Source organism: Magnolia sinica, chromosome 11 (assembly GCF_029962835.1).
Source record: "Magnolia sinica isolate HGM2019 chromosome 11, MsV1, whole genome shotgun sequence".
Taxonomy (NCBI): Eukaryota; Viridiplantae; Streptophyta; class Magnoliopsida; order Magnoliales; family Magnoliaceae; genus Magnolia; species Magnolia sinica.
Window position 1 is genome coordinate 59756031 of NC_080583.1, and position 22071 is coordinate 59778101.

Here is a 22071-nt window from a genome sequence, read left to right on the forward strand (position 1 = left end):
GATGATGGAGGTGGCCCACCAGCTTCCACAAAATGGACGCAGTTCGTCCGTTACGAAGGAAGAAGGAACTTTCCTTCTTTCCTTTTTTTTTTGAGTCAGAGACGGTCAAACCGTCTCTGCATTTGTCGTGCATGGTTAGTGCACTTGTGCACTATGCACACTCTGTTCGGGTGGGGTCCACTGCGATGTTCTTGAGAAATCTAATACATCCATTTAATTGGTATCCCCATTTAAGGCGTTGAATCCAAAGTTGAGGCATATCCAGACAGCAGGTGTGCCCCACTTAATGAATTAAGGGGATAATCTAGTTGTTGGGCCACTTTTCGAGGTATTCAATGGCTGAAATTTTACGAGTATGGTTAATTTATGGCCCTCAGGTCATGTATGAAGTTTCAAGCCAATCGGATGGTGGGAACCATGTGATCTTGCATTCTGCACCAATTTCGGGCCTCTTTAATGTGAACGACTTGATTTTCTTAGATCCCTGGCGTATAAATCCGTCAATCTTGGTCCTCTGGAATCCGTCCCCTACTCTGATGACTTCAAAGTGTTAAATCCACGCTTTTAGTACTCTTTTTCAGTCAACGCTCCTGATTACACCCTGCAACAAAAACATGATTAAAATATTCCATTAAGCATTATCATGTACGTAAACTCAGGTAATAATCGGGGTCTAATATGCAATATTTGACCATCATCACAACCCCCAACCAGCATTTTGCTAGTCCCGAGCAAAACATGCGAAAAAAATAATTTCAGAAATAAAAGACAATTCCTATAAACCCAAGTGACTTGTGAACTAATAATTGAGATGCAAAAATTCTAGGATACATGAATGGTGAGCAGTATATTTTTTTTTTGGAATCAAGCTCATGGTAAAATTCATAATCAAGTTCAAAATATTAATCCATTAATTAGAACAATTCTAAACATTGAGTTCCATGAGTTTATAGTGTAATCTCGACTTACAATCATTAAGAGATCCAATTGTCAATTTCATGATATCAGTGGTAATTAACAACGAAATTCATGACAACTAAAATTGAAACCAACACCTACTTATAGATTAACTTTTCATTCTATCAGCCTTTGATTTTTTTCATGAACAGTAACGCCAAGGAAGGGAATCAAATCCTCACCTACAAGGAGCAAACCTATGGTAAAGATTATACACCTAACCCTTTTCTCATGTTAACCATGGGGAATCGAATCTACATCTATAGGGAGCAAACCTATGGTGAAGATTATGCGACTTACCCTTTCAATTCTTCTTACTGAACATGATTTTTTTTTGTCCTATGAAATCATGACTCAATCATTGTTTACAACTTCTAATCATGGATTAATAACTCGAACTTAACTGTGAAATCTAACAGACAACTGAATCTAAGAATCATAAATTACCAACATCACGTCTCTTTTAATTCTAAATCCAAGATGATTGTCAAAATCACTTCAAATTCACAAGAAATTCTAGAAAAATTTAAAAATTTTCACAATTTTTGCTCATGACCAAGAAAATACTGATTAGGTAGCCTAATCTCCCACTCCCAACTTAAAATCTACATTGTCCTCAATGTAAAAGAAATAATCATGCAATGCACATGGGACAATGAAAATAAAAGAGGAGTGATGGAAAGATAGTACCTGAACGGAGAATCAAGAGGCTTTCTCAAAAATATCAACGTAAAAGTGAGTTAGCACAAGAGAGAAATCAACAAAAACAAAATAACAAAAATAAAATCACAAAAAGAAGATCCTACCTACACCACTTTCGCAGGTACTCTCGATTGCATTTAGCGTATACAACAAGCCTTTAAACTCCTAGGTTGCCCCTAGTGGACAAGTTGTAGTCTCGTGAGGGTTTGCAGCAATGTTACCCACAAACATTGAACTAACTAACTAGGAAAATGAAATGGAATGAAAAGCTGAGTTGCCTCTCAGAAGTACTAAGTTTAACGTCTTCAGCTAGACAACAAATTAACCTAGAACAACATAAAGCAAACTACCCTAGTCCTATGAAAACAGGAAACCTACCTATACCTCCATCGGACTAGGAGATCAATCCTGGTAAACAGGATCAGTCAGAGGTATAGACATGTCCTCTGAATCAAATTTCTCGACAAATGGCTTTAAGCGATGTCCATTTACTTTAAACTCCTTGCCATTGTCAGGAACTCTTATCTCAATGGCCCCATGAGGATACGCAGTGACCACAATGTAAGGGCCAGTCCAACGAGATCGAAGCTTCCCTGGAAAGAGATGTAATCGAGAATTATACAAAAGGACTTTCTGATCAGGTGTGAATGATTTCCGTAGAATACGTTGGTCATGAAACACCTTCATTCTGTCCTTATAAATTCTTGAGTTCTTGTATGCATCGTTCGAATTTCTTCGAGTTCATTCAACTGAAGTTTGTGTAGCGAGCCAGCGTTGTCCAGATTGAAATTCAATTTTTTAATTGCCCAGTAGGCTCTATGTTCCAACTCCACAGGCAAGTGGCAAGCCTTCCCATAGACAAGTCTAAAGGGAGACATTTCAATAGGGGTTTTAAACGCAGTACGGTAAGCCCATAAGGCGTTAGTCAATCGGATTGAGTAATCCTTACGGTCAGGGTTAACCGTTTTCTGCAAAATGTGTTTAATCTTCCTATTGAAAATCTCAACTTGCCCACTTGTCTGTGGGTGATATGGGGTGCTCACCTTATGAGAGATATCATATTTTTTCATTAAACTCTCTAATGGCCTATTACAAAAGTGTGAGCCCCCATCACTAATGATAGCTCGAGGCGTTCCGAATCGGGAAAGGATGTTCTCTTTTAGGAATTTAATGACCATGCGATGGTCATTATTCCGACATGGAATCGCTTTAACCCATTTAGTGACATAGTCTACAGCGAACAAAATATATAGATTTCTAAAAGATTGGGGAAATGGTCCCATGAAATCAATGCCCCAGCAATCAAATGCCTCGATGATAAGAATGAGATTCAAGGGCATCATATTTTGACGGGACAACGCTCCCAATTTCTGACAACGCTCATAAGCTTTGCAAAACTCATGAGTGTCCCTGAACATAGTAGGCCAGTAAAAGCCACATTGCAAAATCTTGGCTGTGGTCTTTTTGGCAGAAAAGTGACCACCACAGGCCTGTGAGTGACAAAAGGAGATAACACTCTAATGCTCATCTTTTGGCACACATCTTCTCAGGATTTGGTCTGCGCAATATTTAAACAAATATGGATCATCCCAGAAAAAGTTACGTACCTTGGTAAAAAAAAATTTCTTATCTTATGCAGTCCAATGTGTCGGTATGGAACCTGTGGTAAGATAATTAGCAATATCAGCGAACTAAGGTGAATGGGAGACTCTGAACAGTTGTTCATCAGGGAACATATCATTGATATGGGTCGCCTGAAGAGAATCAGAGGTATTAAGGCGAGAAAGGTGATCAGCTACTACGTTCTCTACTCCCCTTTTATCTTTAATTTCTAAATCAAACTCTTGGAGTAGAGGATCCATCTTATTAGGCGGGGCTTAGAATCATTCTTAGAAAGAAGATACTTGAGTGCTGCATGATCTATGTAGATAATGATCTTGGATCCGATCAGGTAGGACCTAAATTTGTCCAAGGCAAACACTACGACTAAGAGTTCTTTTTTCGTAGTCGAGTAGTTCACTTGGGCAGGATTTAGAGTCCTACTCGCATAATGAATGACGTAAGGCATCTTATCTTTTCTCTGGCCTAGAACCGCCATAAGAGCATAATCAGATGCATCGCACATAAGTTCAAAAGGAATGCCCCAGTCGGGTGGTTGTATGATGGGTGCACTAGTCAACATGCCCTTAAGCTTAGTGAAAGCTTCCTGACATGGCTCAGTCCACTCTTATGGTGCATCCTTTTGAAGTAGATTACATAAAGGACGAGAGATGAGACTAAAGTCCTTTATGAATCTTCTGTAAAACCCAACGTGTCCTAAGAAGGATTGTACGTCCCGTATGTTCTTGGGTGGAGGTAGGTTAGAGATAAGATCAATTTTTGCTTTATCCACCTCGATTCCTTTGGACTAGATAATATGTTTAAGGACAATTCTCATATGAACCATGAAATGACACTTCTCCCAATTAAGTACCAAGTTCTTTTCTTCACATCTTTTCAACACACATTTAAGATTCTCTAAGCACTCGCTGAAATATGAACCGAAAACAGAGAAATCGTCCATGAAGACCTCTAAATATTTCCCCACCATGTCAAACAAGATACTCATCATACATCGCTAAAAGGTTGCATAGGCATTACATAATCCGAATGGCATCCTTCTGTAGGCAAAAGTGCCGTAGGGACATGTAAATGTGGTCTTTTCCTGGTCCTTAGGGGCGATTTCAATCTGATTTTAGCCCGAATACCCGTTAAGGAAACAGTAATAGGAATGACCAGCTAGCATTTCTAAGATTTGATCAATGAAGGGCAAAGGAAAGTGGTCCTTCCTCGTGACGGTATTCAGCTTCCTATAGTCAATGCACATTCTCCAACCAGTAGTAACTCTAGTTGGCACAAGTTCATTATTGGCATTGGCTACGATGGTGATCCCGGACTTCTTAGGAACTACCTGAGTTGGACTCACCCATTGACTATCGGATATGGGGTATATGATACCCACATCCAATAGTTTAAGAACCTCGGCCTTAACCACTTCCTTCATGTTTGGATTTAGTTTACGTTGTGATTGTCGAGCGGTCTTCGCATTATCCTCAAGATATATGCGGTGAGTACAAATCGAGGGGTCGATTCCCTTAAGGTCCGCTATCGTCCATCCAAGGGCTCCCTTATGCCCAATGAGAGTAGATATGAACATACTCTCCTGTTCTTTCTCCAGGTGGGCAGAGATCACCACCGGGTATGTCCATCTTGACTTAAATAGACATATTTCAAATCAGAGGGCAAATGTTTTAGGTCAAGCTTCGGCGACTTGAGGTTAGACAGTAGAGGTACTACATCAGTTTGGGGGCAACTCTTCAAATTGTGGCCTCCACCGGTTAACTTCAAGTACCGGTGTAGTATCAAGCAAGGCACACGTCCCCTAATCATGTCATTATCAAAATCATGGGAGTGGGCCAGGCACGTCTCTAGAGGGTCAGAGGATAAGGTCAAAGGTGTCATATCTTTCACGAAAGAGTCAATCATGTTAATGTCATGGAAATCGTCATCATCCTCTAAGTTTCTGCCGTTATTGAAAAAGATGTTTGACTCCACTGTCATATTCCCAAAAGACATAGTCATGACACCATTCCTGCAATTGATAATTGCGTTTGAAGTGGTAAGAAATGGGCGACCAAGAATGACAGGAATCTGAGTGTTCATGTTATTGATGAGTTCGGTGTCCAGGATGATAAAATCTACAGGATAGTAAAATCTATCAGCTTGGACCAACACATCCTCAATTATCCCTCTTAATACATGAACAGAGTGATCGGCAAGTTGTAGTGTGGTTAGGGTGGGTTTTAATTCTCTCAAACCTAACTGTCTGTATACCGAGTAGGGAATCAGATTGACGCTCGCTCCTAAGTCAAGAAGTGCATGATCAATTCGGTGGTCCCCGATTACACATGATATGGTTGGGCTACCAGGATCTTTGAATTTCTGTGGCACGTCTTGCTTTAGGATGGCACTCACTTTCTCGGTCAAGAAGATCTTCTTTTGAATACTCTGCCATCGTTTGGTCGTGCATAAGTCTTTTAGGAATTTGGCATATGAAGGTATCTGTTTTACGACATCAAGTAGAGGAATGTTGACTTTCACTTGTTTCAACACCTCTAGGATATCCTGAGAGTTAGAGAGAGGTTTTGGTGCGACCAACCATTGGGGAAATGAAGCAACTGGCTTTTCTATAAGTTCCGGTTCTAATTTTTGTGGGGCATCACTAGATCCATCATCGTTGTCCTCTTCTGGTTCTTGAGGCTTTTCGGGCCTAATCGGAAGGGTTTTATCAATGATCTTCCCACTCCTAAGAGTGGTGATGGATTTAGCGTGCTCCATTTGATTTGAAGAGCTAAGATTACTTATCTCGTATTGCGGTTTAGGATTGGGGAGCGGTTGTGCAGGAAGCATCCCCTTTTCTATAACTGTCATACGTGAATCCATCTTTTACATAAAATCTCGCATTGCCTGGGTCAGCTCTTGCTTGTAATTTTAAACCGGTTCTTCTTGAGGTTTCCCCTGATTTGGATTTTGATTGAAGAAACTTTAAGGGGTAGTAGTTTGTCCATTTCTCCAACTAAAGTTTGGATGATTTTTCCAACCAGGATTGTACGTATTAGAGGTCGGTCTATTGAAAGGTCTTTGATAAGTATTTACAGCATTGGATTGTTCATTCGACACTTCTCGAAAGGCGGGTATCGTAGGACAATTTTCAGTTGTATAAATGTTGCAATCACAAATGCCGCAAACACTTTCATTAACCTTATCCTTCTTTCCTTCCATGGCCTCAAATTTTCTTATGAGCGTAGTCACTTTATACTTGAGATCATCCTCTTCTTTCAAGAGATACAATCCACCTTTCTCCTTAGATTGAGTCAGCCTAGACGTGGTGTTCGACTTTGGGTTATAATCCCATGATTGTGTTTTTTTAGCAAGACTATCGAGGTAATCCCATACCTCGTCGACATTTTTAATAATGAATTCTCCATTACACATTGTCTCGACCATTTGGCGCATGGAAGATGTCAGTCCATCGTAGAAAAAATTTGTAATGCGCCACGTTTCAAAGCCATGTTGTGGGCATGAATTGACCAAATCCTTGAACCTTTCCCAACATTGGTAAAATGTTTCATCCTCCTTTTGGATGAAGTTCATGATTGTTTTTCTCAGGGTAATCGTTTTATGATGTGGAAAAAATTTCTTTATAAATTCTCTCTGCATATCATTCCATGTGCCAATGGATCTAGGACGCAGTGAATGTAACCACGTCTTAGCCTTCTCATTCAAGGAAAAAAGGAAAGAGTTTCAGCCTGACTGTGTCCTCAGACACATTTTGAAAATATAAAGTGGCTATGATCTCGTCAAACTCTTTCAAATGTAGATATGGTTCTTCAGATTCAAGCCCATGGAACTTAGGAAGGAGTTGGATAACCCCTAGCTTGATGTCCATATGTTCTGTATTTTCAGGAAAAATCATGCATGAGGGCGTACTCACCCCCGCTGGTTGTAAATAATCTCGTAAAGTACGAGGCGGGGGTGCTTGATGCACCTCATTCTCATCCTAAATGTCCTCCACCATAGGTTAGGGTTGAAGAGGTTGGTTTTCAGCCATCACTTCAATTAACTCAGGGGATTTCAAGTGATGTTTAGTCCTGCGATATATAGTTAACCCCTCAACCAATCCTCCTTCAGTTAAGAGACGTCGATTGTTGTCACGGCCCACTTGGGCATGAAACACTCGCAGCCCTCAATCAAATTCGAAACCTAATCCTAAGAAAGGAAAAGAAAATCTAGAAAGAAAGAGAGGGTTGGAAAGAAGTTACCAAATTGGAGTCCTTAAGTTAAAAACCTGTAAAAGAAAACAAAACAAGTCAGTTTCTAAAGAGAAGGTCTATAATTAAAAAATCCTTAAAAAGAAATATAGAAGTAAACTAGTTTCTAAAAGAAGAAATTCCTAAAGGAAAGTGAAATTTTTTAAAATAAATTAGGAAAGTCCTAAACTAGAAAGTAAGTTACTAAAAGAGATCTGAAAAATTGAAAGTAGAGAAAGAGCTTACCAAATTAGAAATTTCTATCTTAAAAGCCTACAAAATAGGAAAGTTAGTTTCTAAACAAAAATTCTACAAGTAGAAAATTTCTAAAAATAAATTAGTAAACAAAGTTAGATTCTAAAAGAGTTAGAATCAGAAAGTTACTAAAAATAAAAATAGAAAGTTAGTTTCTAAAAAGGAAAGTACCTTAAACCTAGAAGCTAAGTTAGTTTCTAAAAAGAAGACCCAGAATTAGAAAGTTTCTAAAATAGAAAATCCAAACCTAAAATTAAAAAGTTTCTAAAAATAAAATAAAGGAAAGATGAGTTAGTTTCTAAAATTAGAAAGAATTTCTAAAAAGGGAAATAACTAACCTAGTTTCTAAAAACAAAGGAGGAAAGTTTCTAAAAAAAAAACTATTTCTTAAAATAGAAAAATACTAGAATTAGAAAATTTCTAAAACTCAAACCCTAATTCTAAAAATAGAAAAAGTAGAGGAATTAGAAAGGGATTACCAATTTAGAAGTTTATGTCAGGATCCTACAAAACAGGAAAACAGGTTAGTTTCTAGAAATTAGAAAAACCTAAACCTAAAGTTAGAAAAATTCTAATTTTAAACTAATCCTAAAACTAGTTAATTTTAGAAAACGAAACCATTAATCCTCGACAACAACGCCAAAAACTTGTTCACTCCCCAAGTATAGGGTTGTGATGTAGTAATAAACTCGGTGAGACCGAGGTCGAATCCCAAGGGACTGAACCTTATACGTAATCTGAAAATAACTAGAACTAGAACTAGAAAAAGATGAAATCTAAATTGATTATAAATTGAGGAATAATGGTGAAGTATTAATGTAAAACTTAAACAATTCAGGGAAAGGAACTAGGGATTCAGAGGATCCACTTGTAGAGATCAGGGCAGTCTACGCTTGATTCATGAACACAACTGGACTTCGAGTCCCATCTTCATCTAGTTGGAAGATATATCACTAGAATCGAATCTGAACTGTTGTTGATCTAGTTTTCAAGAGACAAGACGGATGTAAATTAGAATGGACTCCATCACAAAACCATGCCCATGAGACAAAGCAAACAACAGAATTAAACCAATCCACAGCCAATCTGAGTGAGGTATGAATGTTAGGAAGGGTTCCGTCATCCAACCATGTCCAAGGGGCGATGGTGAACAACAAGGTTTCCTAACTGCATAATCACAATAATGAAAAGGAAATACTCAAAGCCATCACAGATTTATTGTAATTTCAGTCACAACAAACCATTAAAAACTAAAGGTATTTCTTAAAATCAAACCAATATCAGCATCAGTTTAGTAATGAATCAAAGTCATAGAGTCTTCCCATCATGCCACAAGCTTCACCTCTTAGCCCTAGCTAAGAGGTTTAGCCAGCCATGAATGGGCTAGAACTTAAACAAAAACAAAACAATAAAATAAGAACAAACTCTAACTACTACTCCCTCTTGTGCTCACGTCCCCAAAGAATTGAATGCCTTCATCCACGTTTTGGAACTCTTTTTATAGCTGTTGGAGTGGTAAAAATCGGATTTGGAAAGCTATCGCATGCGCAGCGAAAGCCTTTTCGCAGCTAAGTTGGGGGCTTCATAACTCTCGCGTTCCTTGTATTAGTCTGTAAAATCAACGTCTCTTGGGACATTTTTGACTGCTATACACTATGGACGGTTCAGATTTGCCATATGATCAAAGATGGTGGCCCACAACCGCATGGAAAAGTCAGTTTTCGCGGATGTGCGAAAGCTTTCGCCGGTGGGCCCCACAGAAGCATTTTCAGGGAAATCCACCCCATCCATTAGATTCAGGACGGAATTTCAGTCAAGAATGGATGGTTTTGAACTTCCATTAACGCGGCCCAGAGAAGAAATCACAATAAAATCACTTTTGAACGTTGCAGGGCAGTCCGTTTGTAGCCTCTATAGCGAGCACGTGTGTACACATGGGCACCAATGGTCAGCATGGGTTCGACTCTTTCGAGCCCCTCTACATGATGTATGACTTAGATAATCCGTCCGAATGATGGAGGTGGCCAACCAGCTTCCACAAAACGGATGCAGTCCGTCCATTACGGAGGAAGAAGGAACGTTCCTTCTTTCCTTTTTTTTTTTTTTTGAGTCAGAGACGGTCAAACCGTCTCTGCATTTGCCGTGCACGGCTAGTGCACTTGTGCACTATGCACACTCTGTTCGGGTCGGGTCCACTGCGATGTTCTTGAGAAATCTAATCCATTCATTTAATTGGTATCCCCATTTAAAGCGTTAAATCCAAAGTTGAGGCATATCCAGATAGTAGGTGTGCCCCACTTAATGAATTAAGGGCATAATCTGGTTGTTGGGCCACTTTCTGAGATATTCAATGGCTGAAATTTTATGTGTACGGTTAATTTATGGCCCCCAGGTCATGTATGAAGTTTCAAGCCAATCGGATGGCGGGACCCATGTGATCTTACATTCTGCACCAATTTCGGGCCTCTTTAACGTGAACGGCTTGATTTTCTTGGATCCCTGGTGTATAAATCCATCAATCTTAGTCCTCTGGAATCCGTCCCCTGCTCTGATGACTTCAAAGTGTCAAATCCACGCTTTTAGTACTCTTTTTCAGTCAACGCTCCTGATTACACCCTGCAACAAAAACATGATTAAAATATTCCATTAAGCATTATCATGTATGTAAAATCAGGTAATAATCGGGGTCTAATATGTAATATTTGACCCTCATCAAGTTTCATATCGGGCTACATTTCTAGTTAAATCACATAGATCTGTAAACTCTGTTCTGATGAACTTTTTACTGAGTTTGTATTCCAAACCGTCCTGTGCGAGTTATGTAAATCCAGCCTCGATTGTGACTACTTTGTATTGACTTTTCGCTCTTTTAAACCAAGCAATATAATTTTCTCATGATTCACCTGACAATTGCCGAAAATGTGCAAGATCGGCTATAGAAATCTTCTTATCCTTATAGAAGAACTAAGCATGAAATTTCTTTTCCATTTCTTGCCACGTTTGGAGGGAGTTTAACAACAAATTAGAGTACCAAGTGAAAGCCACTCCAGTTAAAGAATGGGTAAATAGTTTTAATTTATAATAATCATTATTGGCCAATTCTCCACATTGCATGGTAAATTAACCTTTGTGTTTATGGTCAATTGACTAGTATCACCTGTAAATAGTGAAAAATCAAGTCAGTAATTTCATGGCAATTAATATTTTCGATCGATCAATTCAGGATAAGGTTTTTGGTAGACTGGAGTAGTAGTTCAGCCAAGAACTTGGCCTGCCACTTCTTGAACCACTTGGTAAAACTTGGTTGTGGTCTAAATAGCAAAGTTCAACCATTAGAGGTGGTTCAGGACGTATCGAGCGTTGTTCTCATTGTGAGGAATATTCCTAGGGAAAGGTTGCCCCCGGATATTCCTTAATTTCTGGCCTCAAGAGTGAAATTCCTATTCTTTTATACAAGTTGTCCGAACTCAACAGGTGGAGGAACATTCTGCACTTCCCATACTGGAGTAGGATGTGTGTTCCATTGTAAAAGAGGCATTAACGGTACCATTGCCAGATTTTCAACAGAACTAGTCTCAATAGTTTGCTGAGGCATGATATGTGTTCTTTCAGTAAAAATAGCCATCATCCTATTCAAACTCTTGGTTTGACTGGCCATCCATACGTTGAAAGTTTTAACCTGAAATCACGAGTGCTCGGCCTGAGCTCGTGATTGCTTGTAATATGCTGAATCCCCATTTGCATATCACGTAACTCAACAGACATTATCTCAAGAGGATCAATACGAAATAAAAATGCCCTATCTTGATTTGGAGGATTGGGCACTAAGTTTGGTTGTGGATTTAACAGTTTAGCAGCTGACTGCACCTGAATTTCCTCATCTGGTGTGAGACGTTCATTAGCCATGGAAACATTACGAGTATTTCTTTGGCTCATATTTTACTATTGTACCGGTATGTTTACCAAAAAGTTGGTGTCCCACGGGGCATGTAAAAAATTATTGGCACTCCGTTTGTTTTGGTCATGTGTGGTATGTGCGAGTACTAGAACCAATTGAACGTCTTGATTCAAACTGAATAACTTGATCTCGAGTGCCAAGATAGGAAGATACGTCAAATGTGATCGTATATGACCGAAACCTGAGAAGATTGACCACCTATTCAGTCACTTGCAAGATAGTTATAAGATTATCAGGCACTCACACATACCCATGTGAGGTTCTTCCTCCAAAGATGGGTTGCACCTTGCCTTTCGTATGAAATGATTTTTATAAGCAGAAACAGTTAAACAAAAAGAAAATACTTACGGTCAATTACAGGGAGCAATTGTAAAATACCTTTATGAAAGATGAATTGATCATATTGATGCGGGAGTAGTACAACGCAAAAGGTTAGACTTACATTACAGCTACCTGATTATGATTAAAGATTCCTGTTACTGGATTATCGCTACTCTAGAGCTAAGCTATGATAAGGAAATATAATTTAAGTTGTTTGATTAGTTTAGCGTGAGACAACTTACTTTGTTGAATTCTTTGTCATTTATAGAGTTCCATAATAGTTACCTTTCATATATTTCTTTATTTAATTAATGGTTAAAGAGCATGCAGCGGCATGTGTCTTTTTTCTGATTGATTATCCAATAAAGGTGATAAATAGGGTCCAACAATGATCAGGAGTCCGGAGTTCATTGCTTAAGTTGACTCAAGCATATGATGAGCGGGTGATGCGAATTTCCTGCCAAAGCCTTCCACGGGAAGTCCCTGTGCTAGAAACTTATGTGGGGCCACCGTGATGTTTATGAGAAATTAATCTTCGTCCATCCATTTTTTGAGCTCATTTTAAGACTCAAAAGTGAGCATTATCTAAGATTCAAGTGGGCCGCACTTAAAAGGAAAATATGGGTACGGAAATTCGTACCGTGGGTAGTGATGTTTACGTAGCATCCATACCGTTCATGATATCATTCCTAGTGGGATGAACTAAGAACACAAATATTAGCCAAACTACCGCGGCCCCACGAATATTTCAACTGTGGACGTTCAATCCTCACGTTTTAGTCCTACATAGTATTTGATCCGGCTCAATTTTAGCCCCATGTCTTAAAATGAGCTCACAGAGCGGATGAACGTGGTGAATTTCTCACAACATCCCGGTGGGGCCGCGTCTCAACTTTAATTACTGTTAGAAATAGAGTCTCGTTGATCGAAATGGGCAGGTTCAATGCATCTTTTGATTCCTCCCTCCTTTATAGCTTCCCATTGTCCGCCACCATAAATAACCATTTCAAACCTTCCTCTCTCTATCTCTCTCTCTCAATGGAGTCATCTGTTTTCCGGCCTTTGGACGAGAAATCCCTTGTCGAATACATAAAATCCACTCCCTCTCTCTCTTCCCTCCTCGGAGATCGCCTCGATGCCCTCACCATCAAAGAAGTCGGCGACGGCAATCTCAACTTGGTCTTCATCGTCGTCTCCTCTGGAGGAGGTTCTTTTGTCGCCAAGCAGGTATACAATCTCGGTTTTTTCTTGTCTCGTTCAATTCGTATTGTTGCAAGGCCCTGTTTGGGAGACAGCTAAAATATGAGTTCATCTCATTTTAGTTACTGTTAACTAAAATGAGATCTGATCAACTCATTTTCCAAACTTACAGGCCCTGTTTGGTAGACACCTGAAAAATGAGTTGATCAGATCTCATTTTAGTTAACAGTAATTATGTAATCTCTAATACATAATTACTGTTAACTAAAATGAGATTTGATCAACTCATTTTCCAAACTCACAGGCCCTGTTTGGTAGACACTTGAAAATGAGTTGATCAGATCTCATTTTAGTTATTACTGTTAACTAAAGTGAGATCTGATCAACTCATTTTCAGTTGTCTACCAAACAGGGCCTGTAAGTTTAGAATTTATATGAATCCTATATGAATCATAATGCTTTCCAAGCGAGGTCTGAAAGACGGTGCTGTGAAGCTTTTCTTTCGTTTCTGCCGAGGGGCTCATGAGGCTCAGAAGGTGTATTATTTCAACTGATAAATGCAATTCGGTGTGAACTAACCATCGATGGACTTGTCTGGTGTAAACCAACCATCAATGGGCTATGTCCAGAAAATCCCTCACTTAGGTGTAAGATCTGGTCTGCGGAATTGCCAATAGGACCTTGCTGTGCATTGGATATGGAGATCTGACGAAGGAGATGGCTTACCTTGCTGTGAAGCCATTGCTGTAGATTAGGATGCAGAGGTCTTCCTTTCCTTTACACCTTTTAGAGAAGATGAGATGGGGCTGTAGCTTCTGTCGATGGTGTTGGATTGGGGACCCAGCACTGTTATATACATGTGAGGGCAGAGGAGTTTGAAACCCATCAAAACTCCTCTCCCTAAAGGCTCCACACGAATTGCAATCCCAGTTGCACCCTAGTACTATATGTGTTATAGTTCTAGGATCCCACCCCTATACGAATTTCTGAATGTATCACACTTAGTGGGGCCCACTGGTACACCTGATCATATTATCCAACCCTTGGGATAATCCAGACCCTTGATCAACACGGCCCACTTGATAGAGTTCTTACATTAAGAAGATCCTACCCACGACTATCAGGTACTTTTTCAATTGAATGGGGGACCGTTGCTACTGTGTTTCTCATCTTAGTCATCAATTTGCATGAATCAAATTGGAAGACCAGCTATGGAGGTGTTTTTGGGCATGGTCAATCCATGGAGGGTTTTAACATACAAATCTTATGGACCACTAGACATTGGGACTCTCAAATGTACAAGTTACAAACTGAAAACCTGAGTATAGCTTACACATCCTTGCATTAAGGATCCTATAATTTCTCTACTGCTGATATTTTGAAGTACAACTTTGTATTACCATATTACTAATAGTAGAAAGATGTTGAAGCTACAAAAATGTGAAGGCTGAAATATTTCTCTGGTATGCCAAAACGGTTTAATGGCGGTATCAGCCGTTATATAATGGTAACGGTGGTAGCCGTTATATAATGGTAACGGTGGTAACCGTTATGTGTTACAGGGTTGAAACGGACATTTTGGGAAAATATGACCTGTAACGCTCTGTAATGCCTTGTAACGGTCTCAAAATGGATTATTTCCAAATAAGAAAAAGCCGTAATGGCCATTATGAGGGTTGTACTGGTCGTTATGGCCCGTATCGTAATGGTAACGCCGGTTATGGCCACCGTTACCATAATCGAACACCTGTGCAATGAAGGAGACGGAATTGAGGAAAGGTGTTGTTATACTGTTTGCTGCTTGAGTGCAGTGGGCCAGCAACACGATTCGAATTCCTAAGCTTAGGACAATTTTCTGCTCCAGTGCTTATGATGAAGATGCTATCCTTCAAAAAAAAAAAAAAAAACCTTGATGAAGATGCCCTGGGAAGTGGCTCACACAGTTGAACAATACGTGCAATATCGACCTTGGATGCACCACCATGTTGATCCAAATGACATTTATATGGCTTTTATACCAAGTTGAAGACTTTAGAAGAAGTGTGTACTGTCGGCCTCCTCGTCCTCCAACTTGGAAGCCTTGAAGCACTGCTCCATCTGCCACAAGTTCTCCAACTCCTTAGCATCCCTTGTCCCATTGAAGTTTCTTATTCACTACACATAGGCTTGGTTATATAGACAAGCCTAGTCTTTGAAACATGCAGGATATTAGAGAGCAAAAAGAAATTGAAATGACTGTTAAGAGAGTATAGTAACAGTTAAAAACGAACAATATTAATTATCAAATTTAAATATCAAAAGGGGTACCGGAGGTCAAACCTGAGCCTAGCTTGACTCGTTCTGCGCACATGTGAAAAAGGCATGTCCGCACACACTTCCATATGCACGCACATGCATAGTTTCGTTAAGGGGCTCAAGAGCCTAGACAACCACCTATGCTTAGAAACAAACATGACAAAAGAAAGGGTATTCTTATCAATAAGGGTATGGGCATAGTGTCTCCCTTTAGTAATAAAAGTTGTGTGAGAGCCATTATGGCTGATTTTCCCATTTCTAAAGGCTTATTACTCTTCGTCTTGCTTCTTGGCTAGTGGGAGATACGTTCACATCAACTCCTAATGCACATTAAGTACACACAATCTTTCCCATAATTAACAGAGTACCGTTTACTGAATGAGTGAAATGTTCTACATATTCTTGTTACACATATATCAGTGTTTTAAATATCTTATGTTATGTAGCATGTAGCTTACACTGCATAACTTAGCCGTAACGTTAAGTAGCTGATGAAAATAGCTTGAGTCGCATGTAGCCTACACTACAGGCTAATTTACATACTTTACACACTACTTAGCCTACTCTACACACTATATAGCGCACACTACAAGTTATTTTTCACTAAAACAACAGCAATCAATGTTTCCAATGATTTGTTGCATTTGTCTAATTTGTAAATAAAAATTAGTTAATATTTTTTGGAATTTTAGTAAAATAACAGAAGTAACAGTATGAAACTGATTTTGTTGCTCTTTCTTTATCTTTATAGTTAATCTTTGACCTATTTTTCTTATTATATTAGGTTGTGTTTAGTTGCACTAGGTATCATGAAATTGCATTATTAATCGGTCTAATTTGGTGCAAAATATCATGAAATTTCATGATATTTTGTGCAACCAAGCGGCCTTTAATTTAAAAAAGTAGAAGTAGCCATGTAGCTTATGCTACACGCTATGCAGTTTATGCCTCATGCTTCAGAGGAGTGAATGCTATGCCACACACTATTCTCTATTTAAAACTCTGATGCATAGATATCATGCTTAGCTGGTCGGATTTTTTTTTTTTTGGGTGCTCCCTTCTAATAGACTCAGTGGACACAAAATCTGATAGATGGAGTATGTTTTCTTGGAGATGACCTTATCTCCAATGAAGTAAAAATTGACCTTACTGTTCCTTTTACATTCAAGTTATTGGTCGAAGTAAAAAATTGATCTTATTGTTCCTTTTACCTTAAGGTTATGATTGGTCAATATGTGGTTCGCAGGTTGATTGTAACAACTTATTTCAATCGGAATTGGGACCTGAGAACCAAGTTCTTGCATAAGTTTCTTTAGCCATATGAGTTCACTGGAAATATGGGGCAATTCATTGCACCTCAAAGTGTGAGATACACGTCTTGTATTCTTCACACAATAAGGCGGATGCCTCAAAGGCATGACACCTTTTCTGTGCACCTTGAGTTGCATGGTCTCGCACCTTTGAAAACACTACCTGACCGTTGTACTTTAATGATTAATGATTTGTGCACTGTTCTCCTTGAACTTCAATTCCAGAACAATCAAAATTTTAGGAGTACCTTTCCCAGAAATGAAAAGATTTACTGTGTGTGGTTTTAGGTCATATTCATTCATATTTGGGTCTTTTTCTTGGTGATTGTAACTTTAGGTCTCCTTAGGCAGTTAGAATTGAAAATCATTTAGAATTCTGACTACATAAAACAATTCCTTGTGATGAATGTATATAATTGTGGTGATGAACTTTTGATCTTCTCAAAGTTTCTATCCTTTTCAGCATAAATATGTGCGGAGTAATAGTGTGTATCATCATGATAGCCTTGTTCCAGCATTTGGGGCGTACTCATGATTTCTTGACAAAAGTTTTATGCTTGTCTTCTCTCTTGATATTGACCCTTCTCATTTTCTCTTATGCTGCAATCCGATAACCACATTGTGAATCATGATGTCAGGCTCTTCCGTACGTCCGTTGCATTGGAGAGTCATGGCCGATGACAAAGGAGCGTGCATATTTTGAGGCACTGGTTTTGAAAGAGCACGGCCGTTTGTGTTCAGATCATGTTCCAGAAGTTTATCACTTTGACCGGACTATGTCTTTGATTGCAATGCGCTACTTAGAGCCTCCACATATTATTCTGCGGAAAGGCTTGATTGCTGGAATTATATATCCATTGCTTGCAGAACATATGTCAGACTATATGGCAAAAACTCTTTTCTGCACATCCCTTCTTTACCATACCACTACAGACCACAAGAAAGCAGGTAAAGGGATCTTTCTGGTCTTGCTAAATTTTAATATTGTTTTTATGTTGTTGGTTTGTATTCCTAACTAGGGCATTTCATTAGAGATCCATGGGCTCGTCGTTAATAATCTCCCGTTCCCATATGTGATAGTTTTCTTCACATACTTTTAAGTAGTTTCCTTTTCTTTATTAATAAGAATGGTGTTTCTTTTTAGTGAATGAAAGGAATTAATTTACATATGAAGAAAATAGCTGACATTATCTGCAAAAGTTAGCACAAAGGAAAAACAAGTCACCAATCAATACAAAGTACTTGAATACTCCTCTGGCCAAAACTTTATGAATCTGTTGACACTTGATGCATGCAGGACCATACACATGCCTTCAAGGATGCATCTAGGCCGGATAGGCTGGCTAGTGGTAGATCAGGCCCATTCAATTGTCTTGATGTTGAGAGATACAACTGTCCAAATTGATGATCTGGATATTTATTGAAGATCCAACTGTCCATTTTGGTGATCTAGATTAGTCAACTATCCTCTTGACCTGGACTAGATGAAGGGTCCACATTAGTTTGATCAAGAATCTGGACCATTTCAAGGTCTTCAAATCATATTTGTACCTAGTTCAATGATCTGATTAGCCTGTAGCCAAATCAAGGATCTGACAGATCCAATTGTCCATATTGAAGATCTGGACATTAATCAAAGTTCCATCTGTACAGTTTGACGATCTCCACTGTTCATCTGTCCATATTGTTGATGTAAACCACATCAAGTGCCCAAATTCGTTTCATCAGGAATATGGACCAGATAAAGGGCCTTAAATTGTATCTGGGCATCCTCCAATGTTCTGATTGGGCTATGGGGTCCATAGTTCCAATCTTTTGAGGTTAAAAGATCTTGGTATCCTTGTGTATTCATATGAACTGTGCACAACACTAGGGCACACTGAGCATGGTTGTGTCCAAATCATGCACCGGGGTGTATAAGAAAAGTTTGTGAGATTTGGAGTCTTTAATAGTTACTACTTTTTGTCATGGTGTCCATTTGTTAGTTTTCTATTGGTTTGAGCTATATCGTAGTGTCTAAAAAAGTAGTCTATAGAAGTCCTTTAGAAACATGCATATTTACTAGTTGATGAATTTGATTAATAGTTTATGTTTTCCACCTTTTGAATCCTGTGTGGGGAGATCTCCTTTTGGTGCTATGGCTTGAGTTTCATTAGTGTGATGCCTTGGTGCTGGTAGAGAGATTTGACCTATTTATCTTACAGTTCTTGGTGGTTTTGTTTCAACATCATATTTAGACACGGGCGTATCACTCTAGGTTGAGATTTGCAGCATAGTATGCATCGGAGTAAGTTCTAGGTTCGGCCTAGGAATCTTCCTGCTGCATTGACACTTCATAACACACTTTTTTTTTTCTTCTTTAACTTTTTTCAATTCATTGTATATGTTCCTGATGAATCATATAGGTGGGATCCTTGCCATGCGAAGATTTGTCCAGATTCATCCTTACTGTTTGAGTTCATCCTTGCCTACAAGCAGCTCTGAAACTATTCTAGTGACTGAGTGGACAATGAAATGCTTGTTATCGGTAAATCCCAAAATTCTGGACTCATGACTTTAGGTGATTGTGGGTTGATTCTGGCTTGCCTTACTAGCAGCCTCTATACAATGAGTTGGAATTTCTCCCAATAAGGCTTGCCAAATTTTCTTGTCTTTGTCACTGAGTGGCTAACTCCTATAAATCACTAGGATAGTGCCAATTCAATACATAGCTAAACATGTGATTTGTTGGGAGATTTTCTGGACTTCAATGTTTGAGGATCTTGCTGCGTCGGAGCTGCCCTGGCCTTTACAAACTGAAAGAATGCATAGATCTCCTCATCCTAGGCTCTGATCGAAAGCCCTATCAATCCTCCCACCCTTTGCCAAGTGTCTCTGGTCCACCAAAACTACTTTGTGATAGACTCTACCCCAACTACCGTGACCTAAAGATCTTCCTTCCCTCCATCGATCACTAGTTTGTAATCCGAACCCTCTTTCACTTTTTCTGCGCAAAGAGGAGTTACGACCATCGCCTCTTCCAGCAACTCCCCAATCGATTTTGAGCAGCCATGCTCTAGAATCCCTTTGCCTGCTTCTTTAACCTCCATTGAACCTCTAGCAAAGCAAGCTTTTCTTGCCCTAGCAATGATGATAGCCCGATGAAGATTTGGGAGGAAATTCTCTGCTTTTGAAGATTCCAGCCTTCGCAAATCATTCTCTGCACCACCCCTCATAGGAGGGATTAGTCTGCCATCTTTGTCGTTACCTTCAGGGTCGAATCAGATATCCCCGCAAGATGAAACTTTGGTCTCCTTCGACTGCAAATGGCCAAAGTTTCTCTTCGCTTGACTCTAAAGGGTCCTGACTCCCTCGCACGTGGCAACTATCCATGCGAGCAACTCCACTTAAAAAGCTCTCACGTGCGGGGTTAAGTAACACTAGGGCCTGAGATGGCCCACACGGCCTAGATGCAAGCTTGCTCTGTCCAACAACACTAACCAAGCCCAATCCAACCCCCTTATTGGACTCAACCCTATTCCCACTGCTCGCACGTGTGGTCTCCGAAATACTTGTAAAGAGGTTCAGACTTCTTCTAGGACATCCTCATTCCTCACCATCCAATTCATCCTCGGAATCATCCATATCGTCAACTCCGTTGCCTGAATCATCAGATTCATCTCTGTCGACCACTTCAGGATCTGAATCCTCTTTATTGTCTGCAGTAACACTAATATCATCATCACCGTTGGAATCCTAACGATGAGTATGAAAGTGATTTCCCCTCCTCCAGAGCTAGATAAGTGTTTGTTGTGGAGCCTTCGGTTGTCAATACCCTAGCAGAACGAGCCTCCAACAGCTGCCTTGCTATAGGAGGGGCTTCTAACCCTCCTGCTTTTGCTAGGTTCGGGAGAGCAGATAGACAATCCTAACTCCTGCAGGGCACTCGACAATACGTGTCAGGCTTAGAGTCGTCCTCTTCACACCTACCCCTTCTGCTCCTCTGTAGATTGGAAACGGATTGGCTACTCCCCCTGCCACCAGCCCGGTGTCTGGTGGTCGGTCTCTGTGGGCCCCACCATAATGTATGTGTTTCACCCATTCCGTTCATCCATTTTTACAGATCATTTTAGGGTTTGAACCCAAAAATGAGAGGGATATAAATCTTAGGTGGACCACACCACAGGAAAACAATAGTGATTGGATATCCAACATTAAAATCCTCCTAAGCCCCACTGTTCTGCTTATTTGACATCCAATCTGTTGATTAGGTCATACAGACCCAGATGAATGGAAAAAACAAAGAAAAGCTTGATCCAAAACTTTTATGGCCCCCCAAAAAGTTTTTAATGGTCGACGTTCATTCAACACTATTTCCTGTAATGTGGTTCACTTGAGATTGGGATATACCTCATTTTTGGTCTCGTACCATAAAATGATCTAGAAAAATAGATGGGTGGAATGGATGAAACACATACATCATGGTGGGGCCCACAGACAACCGACCACCAACCATCAAGCTAGTGATAGGGGGAGTAGCCAATCAGTTTCCCTGTAGATTGTATGTGTGTCCTCAGCAATACCGTGTGCTCCATTGGTGTAATCTGAGTGTGCACATTCTTCCCCTGCCCCCCCTGCAGATGGACTAGTCCCTTCTGCTCTTGGCTCCCTTAGCCTCAAAATATCCTTCCATCTGAGCAAGGGTCTTGAATCCCTCTCTTTCTGGACCGAGAGATAGATTTGGGTGCCGCCTAGAATAACCGGGATGGAAGTCGGGATCGCAGCCGCTTTGTCCCTTCTCACCTGGATTCTGGCCACTCCCAGATCCTCTTTGCCCTCCGTAGCTGGGATCGATAGTGACCACCTTTCCTAAACAAGAACCAGCCACCAAGAAGGAATCATTGAACTAGAATTCCAAAGGAATTCCCCACACCAGAAACCATGCCTTTTCCGTTCCAAAAATCGAGAAATCCTCGTAGAGACGCAATCTTCGTATGGGGCCCCCTTTGTGGATCGAAGCGTTTGCTAGAACTTTCCCAATGTTTACTTCCGATCAGAGAGAAATCCAATTCTTGTAGTAACCAATAGGTAATCTCCTGAATATAGACTGCAACAATCATGAAGCCAAAGGTGAAGCTGCTCAAGGGAGCAATTCACTTCCGTTTCTGCAACTACCGAATTCTTTAAATTTTGCTTTGCTTGGGATAACAGTTCTGGGTTCTCCTGATTTATCAATCAGCCCTCT

The 22071-nt window shown here is 39.8% G+C and overlaps 1 protein-coding gene and 1 non-coding gene across 3 annotated transcripts in view; both read left to right on the forward strand.

The window, feature by feature from the left end:
• The first annotated feature begins 6763 nt into the window (after positions 1-6763).
• Positions 6764-6870, forward strand: LOC131219669 (small nucleolar RNA R71). Its single transcript, XR_009158317.1, has one exon. It is a non-coding gene; the product is annotated as a small nucleolar RNA R71 (small nucleolar RNA).
• Positions 6871-13031: 6161 nt separating this feature from the next.
• Positions 13032-22071, forward strand: part of LOC131219207 (methylthioribose kinase-like) — a 53877-nt gene continuing 44837 nt past the window's right edge. The window contains exons 1-2 of one of the 2 annotated variants that reach the window (XM_058214223.1): positions 13032-13269; positions 17486-17795. In XM_058214223.1, coding sequence (XP_058070206.1) covers positions 13081-13269; positions 17486-17795 — 499 coding nt within the window. In that variant the 5' untranslated portion in view covers positions 13032-13080. The remainder of the gene's footprint in view (positions 13270-17485; positions 17796-22071) is intronic. The other variant, XM_058214222.1, reaches the window with a different exon arrangement.